This window comes from Talpa occidentalis, unplaced genomic scaffold, assembly GCF_014898055.3.
Source record: "Talpa occidentalis isolate TD23 unplaced genomic scaffold, MPIMG_talOcc4v2.1 talOcc4.10, whole genome shotgun sequence".
NCBI classification, from domain to species: Eukaryota; Metazoa; Chordata; class Mammalia; order Eulipotyphla; family Talpidae; genus Talpa; species Talpa occidentalis.
In genome coordinates, this window is record NW_023600993.1 from 65,645,993 (window position 1) to 65,661,495 (window position 15,503).

Consider the following 15,503-nt stretch of genomic DNA (forward strand, 5'->3'; position numbering starts at 1 on the left):
CCAGTGGGCATGGAACTGGCACTGCGGGGATGGAACTGGCACTGCAGAGATATGGACAGGGTCACTGTGTGGCACTCAACCCGCTGCGCCACGGCAAGGTCCTCTAATTGGATTTTTAGGTGAAAAGTAAAGAGCCTGACTGAACTCCCAATCAGTCACTACAGAATATCCACTCACTGTTTTCTCCTTATTGATGACTACAAAGAACAGCAACACCTATTCTCTCCTTATTATATAAGAAACGCGAATGCCACCTGCCCAGCATTGGATCCCACACTGCAGGTATCTGTATGAAAACTCCCACCAACAAATCTGAAAGTTCAAAAAATGACCTAAAACTTAAGCACCAGCCCTTGCTCCACCCTTCAGAACTTCCTTAACCCCTGATCCTGGGGAATACACTGGTGGTTGTGGAAGGAGATCATGTTTCTTATTCTCAAATAAAAGCTTTCTTAATATATTATAGCCCAATTCCTTCTCGGTGGACACGTTAATGATAATTCCTATTATAAATATAATAAATTATAAATTCCTATTATAAATATAATCCACCCTTTTTCCTAAGAGTAAACTTCACACGTCTGTTGAAAGTGTCACCAAGACGTCTGGCCTTTCCCAGGGGGACTTTTTTTAAATTTATTTTTTAAGATTTATTACATGCAAAAAAAAAAAAAAAAAACTTGACTACAACCTCACACCACGCACAAAAGCCAACTCAAAATGGATTAAAGAACTAGACATAAGACCTGAAACCATAAAATATATAGAAGGAAATACAGGCAAAATACTACATGACATGCACCTCAAAAACATCTTTACAGACACATCACCCAAAGCAGTGATAGTGAAGGCAAAGATAAACAGCTGGGACTACATCAAATTAAAGAGCTTATGCACAGCAAAAGAGACAATAACCAAAACAAAGAGAAACCCCACTGACTGGGAGAACATTTTTTCACACAACACTAATGATAAAGGACTGATCACAAAAATCTACAAAGAGCTGACAAGACTCAACAAAAACAAAGAAAACAATCCAGGCAAAAAATGGGCAGAAGAGCTAATAAGAAACTTTTCCAAAGAGGATATACAAATTGGCCAACAGGCATATGAAAAAATGTTCAACATCACTTGCAATCAGGGAAATGCAAATCAAAACTACAGTGAGATACCATCTTACACCAGTGAGAATGGCACATATTAAAAAAATTAGCAACAACAAATGTTGGCGAGGTTGTGGAGAAAAAGGAACTCTCCTGCACTGCTGGTGGGAGTGCAAACTGGTCCAACCATTATGGAAAGCTGTGTGGAGATTCCTCAACCTGCAACAGGGTGGTCCCCAGGAAAGGGGGAGGTTCCCTGCCCCACCCAAGGGAGGGTGGAGCTGAGCAGGAAGAGAAAAAGCTGCAGAAGAGACTGAGGAAGGAAGCAGGATGGAGCCAGGAGACCTGGAGGAGACGCATGGAGCCTAGAGACACGTAAAGAAACTGCGCTTGTCTTTTGGTCGTGGACTGGGTGACACAGATGTGGGTGAGACCTGTGGGGAGGTGACCATGGCAGCTTTTATCTTGATGTTGATTTTGCTCTTTTCCTTCCGGGCTTGTCTGGTTGTTCCTGACCCTTTTCTGTGGGTCCCCACTGGAAGATGCTTTAGACTTGTAGCAGGCCTTGGGGCCTTGTTCTGGGCCAATCCCATTTGGATGGACTTTTACCCACGAGGGGACGGGTAACTCTGGATGCTTCATTTAGAAACTAGACTCTTTGCCTTACCTGTATTGTTTCCTAGTTTTATTAAAGTTCCTTCCCATTAAAGTCTCCTATGTTTTGTGTTGATGCGGCGGATGGCAGAACCCATGTAGAATAGGCAGGTTTGCGGGGTTTGGGCTGACCCTCTCCCTGTCCTATAACAAACCTACTAAAGATAGAGCTTCCATATGATCCAGCAATTCCACTCCTAGGTATTTACCCAAAGGACACAGAAACATTAACTCCACAGAGCAACTGCACCCCTATGTTTATAGCAGCACTATTTACAATAGCTAAGCTTTGGAAACAACCCAAATGCCCAAAAATAGATGACTGGCTCAAGAAGATGTGGTACATATACACCATGGAATATTACTCAGCCTTCAAAAAAGATAAACACATGCAATTTGCAGCAACATGGATAGAGCTGGAAGGGATCCTACTCAGCAAAATAAGCCAGAAAGAAAAAGAAAAATACCGGATGGTCTCACTCATAGCAGGAATCTAGAAAACCTAAATAAGGGACCAGGAAAAAGAATAACTATAAGAAAGAAAAAATCAAAATCAACAAACAATTATGAACCAGAGACACACTATGGGGGGGGGCGGGGAAAGAAGGGAGTGGGGTCAAAATAAGGGGGTCGCAATTGTATGGGGAATATAAAAATAAGATTAAAAGAAGATTTACACAAGAACCAGAGTACAGGCCAGATGCACGGGAGGTTGAGAGGATTCACCAGAGACAGAGTTGGGGACAGAACAGGCAGTCTTACTGAAATACAATGCGGAGGGGAGCAGTGGGCAAGACAGGAGAGGTCGCCGCGCCATGTGGGTTGCTCCACTGCCAGCAGGATGGAAAAGGGCACTGCAGGGAGGCCCCCAAAGGGACATTTTTTAGCCTGAATTTCCTCCTAAACCAGATCTGTTTGCTAAGATGTCATACAACAATTTTCAGGAGAGGGCTATTGCCCTCTGAATCTCCAAGAACATGATCTCGTTACTTTGCAGCCTGCCTCCAGGAGCCAGGGTAATTTAGTAATTGGCCTCATCCTCCACACAGACACTGTTATAGGGCAGCCCTGATATTGAACAGGTTCCCGGCTGTGGGTCCTCACCCGTGCTTAAAAGGGACTTATTAATACTCCACTGCAGGCACACACAAAAGGTTAATAAAAGGTTTATTTACAAGGGAAAAGGAAATAAGGAAAATGTACAACTCAGGGAGAAAATAGGGAAATAAAGTCTTTAATGCATCCTACCCAATCCGCCGACCGGGAAACCCAAAGTCACTCTCAGAGCTGGCCGGACGCTGCGAGCTGGTGGTGAGCCAAAATGGGGGACCCCCTTCAAAGCCCACGTGTCTGGCTTTATACCACACCTGGCTGCTTCACCCCACCCTCAGGTCCCAGCCACCTTCCCTTTGGTGGTGATGGGATTTGGAGTTCCCAGTGTCTTTGGCTTTGGTCTGGAGTGGGGGTGGAGTCCACAAAGCCTGTATGGAATTAGCTTTAGGACATCCTTTCCCCCTAACAATTCCCCCCTTTACGAAGGGCGGACACCTCGATCGGGCACACGAGTCCTCACAACAGGCGGTGGAGGAGCCCTGCAGGGCGGGCTCGGAATCAGGCTACGCGCGTCCGGCGGCGGCCAGGCAGGGGCCGTCCCTGAGCAGCGGCGGGCGCCCCGGCGGGTCGTCGCCCGGATCGAATTTGCCGCGCGCGCCGCCGCGGGCCGGGGGCGGGGCGGGGCCACGCGTCACTTCCGCTCGCCCGGGCGGGAGGCGGGGCCGAGGGCGGCGCTGTTGTGTCCGAGCGGCGGGCGCGGGGCGGCCGGGGCACTGGGGCCATGAGCGAGGCGGACGGGCTGCGGCAGCGCCGGCCCCTGCGGCCGCAGGTGGTCACGGACGATGGGCCGGCCCCGGAGGCGAAGGAGGGCAGGTAGGCCGGGCCCGCGGGCCGGGGCCGCCGCGGTGGGGTCGACCCCCTTGCCCAGACGCGGCGGTAACCGCGACAGGCACAGGCAGTGCCGAGCGCGCCGGGCGCCGCCTCATTCGGGCTCCACCGCCAAACTCAGGGTCCGGGGAAGACGGGCCCCGACCGGCGCTGCACCTGTCAGGGCCTTCAGGCGTGGCTTGCGCCCCACGTCCAGTCGCAGCTCCACTGTCGGGCTCTCGGGGTCCCTGAGCATCTCGCGCCGCGCCGGCCCCAGCCTCCCCTCACCCCCGCCCTGCGCAGAACCTCCGCGCCCCTCCACTCGCCTGCGCTCCTGCTGGCCCGCCCGACCTGCGGGGAGAGCCGCCGCGCCTGGCCCAGAGTCTCCCCCATCTCCCGCTGGCACTTTCCTGAAGGGAGGTCCGCGAAGATGCTCGGGTCGCTCCTGGCGGTCCAGCGAAGAACTGGCCTCTACCTGCTTTTCTGCACCTGTCCCCCTCTCTCTGCCTGGCCAGGCTTCACCTAGATTTTCAGAAAGAGCAGAGAACACAAGTGACATTGTTAGGCACTTTTGGCGAGAATTCAGCCTCGCAGATCTTCCCGCGTAGGGACGGAGAGGCATGGAACGCTAGTTGAAAGCGTCCATATACACAGAAAGATTTTGGGATTTGCTGCTTCCGCAACCTTCCAGAATTTTAGTATGCTGTGTTTTGTTACCTAAAAAGTGAAGCATGAGTTAAACAACTATTTCAATATAAAAAACTTAAACTTCTCTTTGTGCCGTGAATTAAAATTTTGTGCCCTGAATCTCATACTTTGAGTTTTTTTTTTTTTTTTTTTTTTTTTGAGAACCAAGAGGCCCCATAAAAAACACGCTCAAAAGTTGTGGAACTAACTGACTTATATGTTGATGGACATATTGAAAATAGTTATTGATTTGCCAATGGGTGTAGTACATACTGAACTACTGAATGAGGAACAGGTTTTGCCTGTACAGACAGAATTTATTCATTCATTGGTGGTGATAAGAGGAACAAGGTAGAAGGAGATTTGCCTGTTAGAGGTAAGTCTCTAGAATGGTGATTGGTACAATCTGACTTCTGGACCAGTGGAAAGGTCTGGAATGTGCTGCCATGTAAAATCCTGATTGTAGGGTGACCAACCATACTTCTTTGTCCTGTACTCAGAGTTCTCAAGGATGTGGACTTTCAGTGCTAGCCCTGGGAGAGATGGAGCAAATTGGTGGATCATCCAATTGACTGTGGATATCTGCTGATGCCTGAGGAACCTTTCAGAAAAGACAAACAATGACTGGCAGTGCTTTATTACAGAAATCATGAAAACACAGCATTTCTGCCTATACTTTTACACAAGAAATGAAAGAGCAGCTGGCTCTGAGTTTGTCATGAGGTGCACTGTGTTGAAAACAAGGGTTTATGGTGCATGAGGGCACTTGTTGACTGGGCCCAAGCTCAGTTGTGCTCCTCTGAGACTCCTGGCCCTAGAGCAGAGGGGCAGAGTAATTGACATTGTTTTACAGTTTCTCTGTGGGGATTTCTTCCTTAAAGGAGGAATATTTGATGTTTCTAAGTCCTCTGTTTCTGCTGGTCTTTTCCAGTGTACCTTTTACACTATAACTATTTAAAATATTTTCTTGACATTTCTGTACATGCACACTGGTATTATTTTCCTGTGTTTCTCTCTTAATCTTGTTTGATTCCCTTCAAAGTGAGTTCTCGTTTTTCCCCTCTACCCTCCATCTTTCTACTTTTATTATTATAATCCTGTAGTTGTTTTTCTTAATTTTCTCGTGCAGTTCTTTAACATTTTCCATTTCTTTTCTTTTGTAGTCATTTCTAGTAGTTCATCTAGTTGTCTTCTTGATTATCTTAAAAGTTGAGCTTCACTATAAGGCAGGAAAGCATTGTGTTTAGTGGGTGAACTGAAAGTGGAAGGAATGCCTAACCATACCCTGGGTTGTTTCTTCACTCTTGGCTTGAAAGGTGGGTTAGCTCTGTTTTCCTGATGAAGTCATAGATGTCCATTTGAGCGAAGTGGTTTATATAAAGTTACAGAGTAATGGAGTTAAAAGAAAAATTAAAATGAATGAAGGATAGAATTGGCAGCTGGACAGTGATTGAGAAGCATATTTTTAAAATTATGCTTTGTAATAAGGTTTTATGCCAAGGCTCTTGGATTTCTGTATTTGAGCTATAATGGGAAATTTGGACTTTTAATCCTTTTATTCAGGGTGGAACAGATGAGCTAAGCACTTGAACATACTAATGCAAGGTTATAATTATTATCTGATCCTTTGGTTCTTCTATGAGTAGAAACCCAAAGAGAGACAAAGGCCAAGTGCATGGTGAAGACGTGTGGCTTTCAGCAGTAAAGTGCTGACCACAGGACATGGCACAAATCATCTCATTCGGGCCCAAAGGGAGGTCCCTGTCCTTGAAGGAGCCTGAGGTAACCCAGTGAAAGGGCAGGCCCTTGCAGGAAGCCACATGGTGCAATCTTTCATAAAAATGTTAACGTTGACCAAAGAGGTACTTTACCTTTTCCTGGAACAAAATGATTCTACATAAAATAGGCTCTTCTCATCTGGCTCATGCTGTTAATTCCTCTGACACACTGTCGGTTACATTTTACACCATGTGGGTAGCTCCCTGGCTGGGGATCAAACTCGTGCTGCAGTAGCTGTGGATAGCTTCATAGGTTGCATCTTAATCCCTTATGCCACCAGGGAGGCCCTGTATCTTATTTATCTTCTGTGCTAAAATGAAGGAGTCTTAGTTTAAAGCAATGTGAAACATAAACAAATTTGAATTACTGTCACTTGAGGAGGCTGTACTTCTTGCTATTTGACCATCTCAGGTTCCAGGGGTCACCTTGTACCTAGGAGGTGGAACTCACGGTTTTCCAAAAAAATCACAGGTCATTTTCAATGTCATGGAATTTGTCAGTCACACTTTATTTTTTAAAATATTTATTTTTATTTATTTATGCATACAAGAACTGGGGTATAGGCCAGAAGTGCAGGGAGTGTGAGGATGCACCAGAGACACTGGGAAGCAGAACAGGCAGATCTACTGAAATAATACTGCTCTTGCGCAGTGGGTGAGACATGAGAGCTGTGTGCCATGTGGGTTAGCTCCCTGGCAGGGATCAGATTCATACCACAGGGGCTGCTGGTAGCTTGATAGCCCTGAGACTTTAACCCCTGTGTCACCAGGGAGGGCAATATCAGTCAAACTTTAGTTGTGCTAAACAGAATAAGGGAAGCCTTGAAAGATATATTATTCAATTTACTTCAGTCCTTGCCTCAAGATCCTGATTTCCTGTGTGCAGAAGGTGTTAGAGCAACACTTCAGATTTGGCTGGTGAAATTAGAGGATTTTGTAAGTGATGGCTGAGCCAACAGGAGTTGTCAAATTTTGTTGCATCACTCTGATTGCTCACTTACCCTTAGAGAAATTTCCCTCATGAGGTGAGCATTGCTTCAGGGTGTTCCTAGAGACTGGGGAAAACAGGTTGTTTCCCCAGGTTGCACCTGGGACAGGAAGTTGCCAACCTTTCTGGATGTGTCATTGAAGATTGGGAAGGAGAATGTGGTAGGAACATATGACGCTGAGGAGTATGCTTTATTTAGGTAGCATAATGCAGGTGTGCAGAGTCGGGACAGATGTGGAGAAGATGCAGAATTGTGGTTGACTGAGGGTTTGCAGAACCAGCAGTGAGATGGGCTTGCCAAAAAGTTAATGCATCTTGGGCTGAAATTAATGCAGGAGTGCCCAGAGCATTGGATCCACACCCCCTTCTTAGCCCAAGAACTCTGACCTGATGTTCACAAAGGGATCTTCCCCATCATTTAGTGAACACCTTCTGTGTTCTAAGCACACACATCAGTCACATTGTTTGAGTGTCTTAACAGCCAGATATGGGACTATTCTCCAGCAAGGGTGGTTCTGGGAGGAGAGGAGAGTAGTCTCCCTGTAGCTTTGGGATTCATGTGGGGTTCAGCCAGTAGAAGCTGAAAAACCTAGATTTTTATGTGAAGTTCTCTTATTTTTCAGTTTTCAAAACTAAAGCTATTTTGTGGAAGGATGGTTTATGGTTTATACTAGAGCTTTGCTTTGAATTCTGACTATCACACTTATGATAAAACTTTAAACCCTGCAACAACCAGGTATGCGAGTGTTCTGCAAGTCCCACATCTGAGGATCCCCACAAAATGGACTGTAGGATGGGCTACAGGACCTGGGCTGCCCACGGAGAAGAGTGAGCTGAGGGCAGGTGATTGCAGGCATCATTTCTAGGGAGGGCTGTCCAAGAGGGCATGGGTTTGCTGCTCCCAGGGCAGACCTCGACTCTTTCAGGGGGATGCATGTTTCTCAGAACATGTGTGAGATAACCCAAGTGATCAAGTTTCCCTTGGTCAAACGGTTGGGAAAATGCGGTTGCAACTTTTGTGGACACTTAGCTTGCTCACAGGGGCTTCCAGGGCCCAAAGGGCTCTATGGGATCTTGCCCTGGTTTTGGACTGAACTGTATTAGCATCTTTCTCCTCAATCTTCCTGTTTCACTCATTCCTCCTCTGTGGTCAAGGTTTGGAAACGGGGGTAAAAGTTAATCTTCAAAGCATGTGTTCTTCAATCACTGCCAAGTACTTGCTGAGTCCTACTGGCTGCTGTGCCTGTATTGTTCTGCCCCAAGATTTGATTTCTCCCAGTTTCACTGAAGTCTTAGTTCAGAGGTCATCTGCTTTGACCTGTGTGTGTAGCCATCCCTTCGGTTTATTAGACTCTGACCCTGCTGTATTGTTCTTCATTATACTTGTCACCATCTGGAATTTGCTTATTTATACTAGAATACGCAGAGGTGATTGTTAAATGCTTGTGAATGATGGTAAATATACATGTGTTTACAGTTATACACACAGCTATTTATATTTAAATTAGTCAAAATGAAAACTAAAATTTTAAAATTCATTTCCTCATTTGCACTATGTAGGGTATTTGAGGGATTTGGGAACTGACCAAGGGAGAAGATGATGATGAGGTAGTAGTCACATACAGAAGCTTTATTGGGTGACTCTTGGACAGGTTTGCATATGGGGGTGCCTTGCACAGAAGGGAAGGGGACCACCATGCCAAAGGGGAGGGGCTGAAGGGCAAAAGGGAGAAGAAAGAGGGCTCTGTATCTGGGGTCAGAGATCTCCAAGGCGAGAGGGCCCATTTTATTGTTACAGGACAGGGAGTGAGGCACCCCACAACCCACAAACCTGCCTGCTCTAAATAGGATCTGCCATCTGCCACATTAAGACAAAACATATAAGACCTTTAATGGAAAAGAACTTTAATACAATTAGTGTGCAATACAGAAAAGACAAAGAATATAGTTTCCTAATCAAGCACTTGAAGTAACCCATCCCCTCATGGGTAAATATCCAGCCAAACAGGGTTGGCCAAAGCAAGGCCTGAAAGCCTGCCCCAAGTCTAAAGCACCTTTCGGTGGGGAACCATAGAAAAGAGTCAGAAACAGTCAGACAAGTCTGGGAGGAAAAGAGCAAAATCAAAATCAAGATAAAAGCTGCCATAATTATCCTCCCTATGGGTCTCTCACCCACATCTGTTTCAACCAGTCTAGGAAGAAGCAAGCGTAGTTTCTTCATATGTCTCTCTGCTCCATGTGCTTCCTCCAGGTCTCCTGGCTCTCCATCCTGTTTCCTCCCTTCTCCAATCTCCTCTTCAACTGCTTCTCCTCTCTGCTGAGCTGAACCCTCCCTTGGGTGGGGCAGAAACCTGGAACCTCCCCTTTTCCAGGGGACCACCCTGTTACATTATCAGTGTCCTGTGAAGTTTCACATAGTATACAAAGGAAGCAGGCTCTAAATGGCTAACAATTTGGTTGTTTGGGCTATTTTAAATAATTGTATATGGTACCAATTGGGGTTTGACACTGCTGGGCCTATTAGGTCCCATCCAACAGTAAAGAAATAACCCCAGGTCAGATAAACATTTGTAGAACATCCTAGTCCCCATCTTAAGCACTCAGTAGCCACATATGTATATTTCTGTCATTGCAGAAAGTTCTATTGGACAGCATTGCTCTTGAGTTTGCTGTTTCTAAAACTTGATCATAGAACTTTTCAATAGAAGTTGGATGATGTTTGGCCAGAGGGGGATTGAAGGATTTCTTTTACCGGGGAGGAGGTTGGATAAAGTTGGTGGTGTCCAGGAGCATAACAGGAACATCTGGGGAGCATAAAGGAAAGGGTTCCCAGGCTCATTCTGAACTTGCTTGGGCAGCATCTCCCCACCTTGTTTAAAGATGTCTGCATTTCCTGGTGTAGGAGATCCAGGGCTAGCCACATAGGAGCACTGGACCGGGTGGCCTCTAATTCTTCTCTAGTTTTTTGTTTTCTGAATGTGAGGGTATATTGGCTGGATCTCCAGCAGGAATGGGCCATGTGGGACGAAGGTCATCCTCCTGACTTTTGACTGCCTTTCTAGCTGTTGCTCTCAGTCCTGGCTGGACTTTTTGTTTTGGAGATAATTGGGCCTTTTACCATTGTGTGAAGGGGCAACCAGGTGTCACAAGCGCAGAATCATATTACCAAATTAAGATACTTAAAATGGAGCAAGTGGTTAAGATGCAACCTATGAAGCAATCCACAGCTACTGCAGCACGAGTTTGATCCCCAGCCAGGGAGCTACCCACATGGCGTAAAATGTAACCTACAGTATGTTAGAGGAATTAAGAGTATGGGCCAGATGAGAGGAGCCTATTTTATGTAGAATCATTTTTTCCAGGAAAAGGTGAAGTACCTCTTTGGTCAGTGTTAACATTTTTATGAAAGATTGCACCATGCAGCTTCCTGCAAGGGCCTCCTGCCAGGGCCTCCTGCCCTTTCACTGGCTTACCTCAGCCTCCTTCAAGGACAGGACCCAGGTGAGATGATTTGTGCCATGTCCTGTGGTCAGCACTCACTGCTGAAAGCCACTCCTCTTCTCCATGCATTTGGCCTTTGTCTCTCTCTGGGTTTCTATTTATAGAAGAACAGAGGATCAAAGTCATTCTTATTTGTACTGGTAAACAGCCCTGCATTACTGTACAGATACTTTATTTCCATTGTGTTGAAAGACTTTAGACCACCTAAAAAAAATCACCTGAGTTAGAGTGGCCCAGTCTCTGCTTTGGAGGGGCAGTTTGCATAGTTGAGTTATTGATTTTTGAAAAAAACATCTTTATGAGATTTAATTTATATGTCATAAAATTCACTTGTTTAAAATGTTTAATTTAATGGTTTTTAGTATATTCTAGAGTTTTGCACCAATAACTACATGAAAGTTTTATCACAATCTAGATTTCCATCACTGTTAATTTTTTTTTAATTGAGGTATGTTGACTTCAAACTTAAGCCATTGATTTTTCCAACATCAAAACAGATTTATTCAGGAACAGGAGAAAAGAGGCAGATTCGAATGTGGATTCATGGTGAGACCCACTTGAACTTTTCTGAATCCCCTTTTATAACTAGAGGGCCTCTGTAAGTTCTGCTGGATGGGCTTGAAATATTGTCACTTCCTGTGGGGCATATGAAGCTTGCTGGGACCTGCAGCTTGCTGATTTAGGCATGTGTGGGAACTTCCTAGCCTTCCTATCTCATTTACATAGGATTTTCGAATATTACTGTTTACAAGTGAAAGTTACCTAACATAAAATTAATTACCTTAAAGTGTACAGTTCAATGATACTTAGTGTTGGGCAAACACCCAACTATTTCTATTTTCAAAACTTTTTCATCACCCCATAACAATACTTTGTACCCATTAAGTAATCACTTCCCATTTCCACCTCCCAACCAAATGTCCATCAGCAGATGAGCGGATAAACAAATCATGGTATATGCATTTAGTGCAATATTATATAGCCACAAAAAGAAAAGTACTAATACATATTTCCTCTTGAGTGACCCTTGAAATATGCTGAGTGACAAAAGCCACTCATGAATTGTATGATCCCATTTATAGGGATCCAGTGATTTCTTCAGTAATTTCTTTCCTGCTTTATTCATTTAACAAAATCTAAATGTTCAGAACTGGGTGGGACACTGAGGTTACTCTGCCACACACCCTGTTTTACAATGGGGAACCCGTGGGCCTTGGGGTGAAGAAACTCACCTGAACTGACTTGACTGGTTATTGGGAAAGTTAGGACTGGCACCCTGGCCCCTACATTTCAACATTATACCTGGAACAGGTTTATGCAGCAGAAGATTATCCTGTTAAAAGTCAAACAAAACATTGACCTTAAGTCAAGTTTGTTTTATTAAATGTCTCTTGATTTTTTTTTTTGAGGTTATTTGTTTTTTCTGATAGAAGATTCTCTTCCTTAGGAACTTATGATTTTATTTGCTTTAAGTTAATCTTGGTATCAAGAATTTAGTGAATTTGAAGACACTTAATGTTAGTGTAATGCTCCTATGAAGTTTATGTAGTGACAGGAGGCTAAGTATCCTCCCTTGCTTGCCAGATGAATACTGTATGCGAGGAGTGAGTGAGAGAGATTTTAGTCACTATTGGTCATTTGTCCAAAAACTTTACTCAAGATTACCAAAATGAATTTCAGCTTTCTCGAGGCTTTAGAAGTGATTATTTGGAATTGTAATTTTAGGCATACTTTATAAATTTTAGGCATACTTTAAGCCTCAGCTTTCTCGAGGCTTTAGAAGTGATCATTTGGAATTGTCATTTTAGGCATGCTTTATAAATGTCAGTATCTTGTCAGAATTCTGCTAGGTGGAAAAGCTAGAATTTCTTCTTGTGTTCTTAAAGGTGTGACCTGCAAAATGGTTGAGGAATTGGACACTTAGGAAATTGTTCACTTCCATTCGCTTCATGAATTTGTCTCTGTCTCTTTTATCCGCAAAATGTGAGACTCTTAGGATACACAATTCTGAGTTCTGCTGCTTTGAATTCATGTGCCAGGTAGCATGGCATTTGGGGACACAAAATGTAGATAGTGTATCTCATCTGTAGATGAGTTTATCTCCTTAACCTCATTGTACTTCTTTTCTCCCATTACATTTTATGTTCACCAGATTTTTTTGGGTTTGCCTTCTTTAAAATTCTGCTGGAGGATTCAAGATATAGCCTTTTTAATATTATCTGGAAAATAACTAATAAGAATGTCTCACAGAGCTGGGTGGTTAAAAAGAAAGAACAAAGGTATGTTTGTCAGTCCTAGTGAGCAGTGTTAAAGTTTAATCACAAGCCAGGAAGGTTGGGTCCTCCTGGTGGGTAGACGCTGCCAACTAGCTTGTCACCTCCTGAGCCTTTGCTGATTGCCTTGGTCTGTTTTATTTCTGACAGCTCCTTCAGTGGCAGAGTTTTCCGGGTGACCTTCTTGATGTTGGCTGTCTCCCTTGCCATTCCCCTGCTTGGAGCCATGATGCTGGTGGATTCCCCTATAGATCCACAGCCTCTCAGGTGAGCTGTCCCTGGGAGGGGCTGCTTGACAAAATATAGTAAGTTGAAATCATTTATTGAGTCATTAAACCAATCTAGTCTGTAAGGTAAGTTATGATGGATTGAGAGGTTTGTGATTTCTTTAGTGCCTGTTGTATGTTGAATTAGATGTTACACAGAGTATATGCATGTTATTGTCCCTGCTATTGTTTCAAAAACAAAACTGTTCAAACAAAAAACAAAAATCCAAATAAGAGAAATGTATTAGCAACAACCTGAATTCATTTGAAGTGACAAAAGGATACAAAAAGGAGGTTAAGCTTGTTACCTTATTTAAATTTTGTAAGTAATGGCTTTTTTTTTTAGAAGAACCTTGTAATTAGGGTTCTGTTTGTTCTAAGTTGTCTTTCTTCACCGGGCTTTATGACTAATGCAGTCCATTATAAGTTGAAAAAAAAATAGTATACAATTGGGGTCCCTTGAAATATATTCACTTTTGTATTTATGACAGTGCAGAGCCAGGCTTTTACTGGTGTGATGATTTGACATTGATATTGGGCTGGTGCAAGTGGGTTGTCAGTAAACTTCCAGTTCTTGAAACTGCCCAGGTGGATGAAACTGTCTGACATTTGTTTTAAGTGAGTTAGTCCTTGTAAGACTTTAAAAACATCACATAAGAATCATGTCTTGTTATTATAAACATTACATGTATAATTGCATAATGTGTTAGTGTTTTATAATTAAAAGTTAAGGCTTTATATTGGATTCAACTCATTAAAAATGTGCTTAGGACCTGTGTGATGAGTTAGGTATCCAGCTGGATACAAAGATAGAAGACACAGTTTTGACCTTAGATTAACATATGTATGTAAGGGTTTATGTATACAATTAGCTTACATTCACATAAGATTGAGAATGGGTGAAGGCCCTAGGCACTCGAGACTCATGAGAGTGTTGGCTCTGTAATTCCTAATGCGCTGCTAGGCCTTTGCATGTGTTTTCTGCCTGAAGTGGGGTCAAGAGCACACTGGGTGTCCTCTCCAAGGGGCATTGGCATGGTGGGGGGGCTGTCTTGCTAATTAACACATGTAGGATGTGACTCCAAATAGAAACTCATTTGGGCCTTTCTGGATACTCCATTTGGCAAAGTGGAAATATGACCTGCGACCACAGCTGGGAATCAAAACCTGGACTGAGGAGCTGGCTTTGGAAAGACTGAGAGCAGTGACAGTAGGTGGAAGTGGAGTTTCTGTGTTGTAGAGGGAGAGATGGGGCTTCAGCTGCAGACCTTTGATCTCAGTGAAGGTGATTCTATGTGTGGAAAGAGTAGTAAAGAAATTCAGAGGAAAGATCAGTATGTGCTTCTGACCAAAACCTGAAAGGAAACAGGTTACAGGAGGGGCTGGAAGTCACACAGTGATACTGTCTGTGGAGCAGATGAGTCTGACAAGGAAAGGAGAGGAGAAACCTGGTGGAACCAGCATGGTGGACAGGAGTCTCTCTCTGGGGTTCAGATTTAGGGAGTAACATACACAGAAATGGAAGGTTGGGCCCCAAATGCAAAACAAAAACAAGAGTGGCAGAGAGTTAAAGAACAGAAAGAACTAAGGTTTGGGAAAAATGCTAATGATTACAACAAAAAGGCTTTTTTTATTACTGTTCAGAGCAAAAAGAGCAAAGAGCAACTGTCTGGGGCAAGTTGTGTTCTATTGGCAATGGCAGAAAAGCAGAGCCACCAGCTTCTGCTCCACCTCAGTCATCTCTGAGCCTGGAGCAAGGGGCATGGTGTACAGGACCAGTGCGGCTGAATAGACGGGAGCTCAGTTGATGGAAGTGCTTTGGGAAGTCTACCTCCAGGATACTAAACCACCTCCCTTGAGAGTTAGAACTCACTTATAAACCTCCAGGAAATCATAGTAAAGATAGAATGTGGCAGGGGAAGGAGAGGGGTAGAAACCCTTCCAGAGTAGATTATTATGTAGTTGGTTTCAGTTATTAGGGAGCAAAGTCACCAGGAAAGCTGCAGGACTTGGCCAAAAATCTGCCATGCGAAGAGACCTTGTATTCCTCATTTGGGCGGGGTAAGAGGACTGTCAGAGATACAACATAGGTGACATCTGATTTCTAGGGGGTGTGGCCAGTGTTTTTCAGGATATATTTGACACAGATAGAGATGTGAGCAGAGTGGCAGCACTGTTAAGTAGGGTCAGATGTGATTGGCATGGGTGCAGCAAAGCATGCATTGGGCAGTGGTTCTCAGCTGCAGAGGGCTTTCTGCGCTTAGAACCAGTCGTCCACATTGCCAAAGACTTCTAAGAATTTCTGAGATCTGGCTCCCAGGAATTCCAGTATC

The 15,503-nt window shown here is 44.2% G+C and overlaps 1 protein-coding gene across 1 annotated transcript in view; it reads left to right on the top strand.

Moving 5' to 3' along the window:
* The first annotated feature begins 3,572 nt into the window (after positions 1-3,572).
* APMAP (adipocyte plasma membrane associated protein) overlaps positions 3,573-15,503 on the top strand; it is a 34,756-nt gene continuing 22,825 nt past the window's right edge. Inside the window, exons 1-2 of the mRNA XM_037493698.2 lie at positions 3,573-3,683; positions 13,055-13,171. Coding sequence (XP_037349595.1) covers positions 3,592-3,683; positions 13,055-13,171 — 209 coding nt within the window. The 5' untranslated portion in view covers positions 3,573-3,591. The remainder of the gene's footprint in view (positions 3,684-13,054; positions 13,172-15,503) is intronic.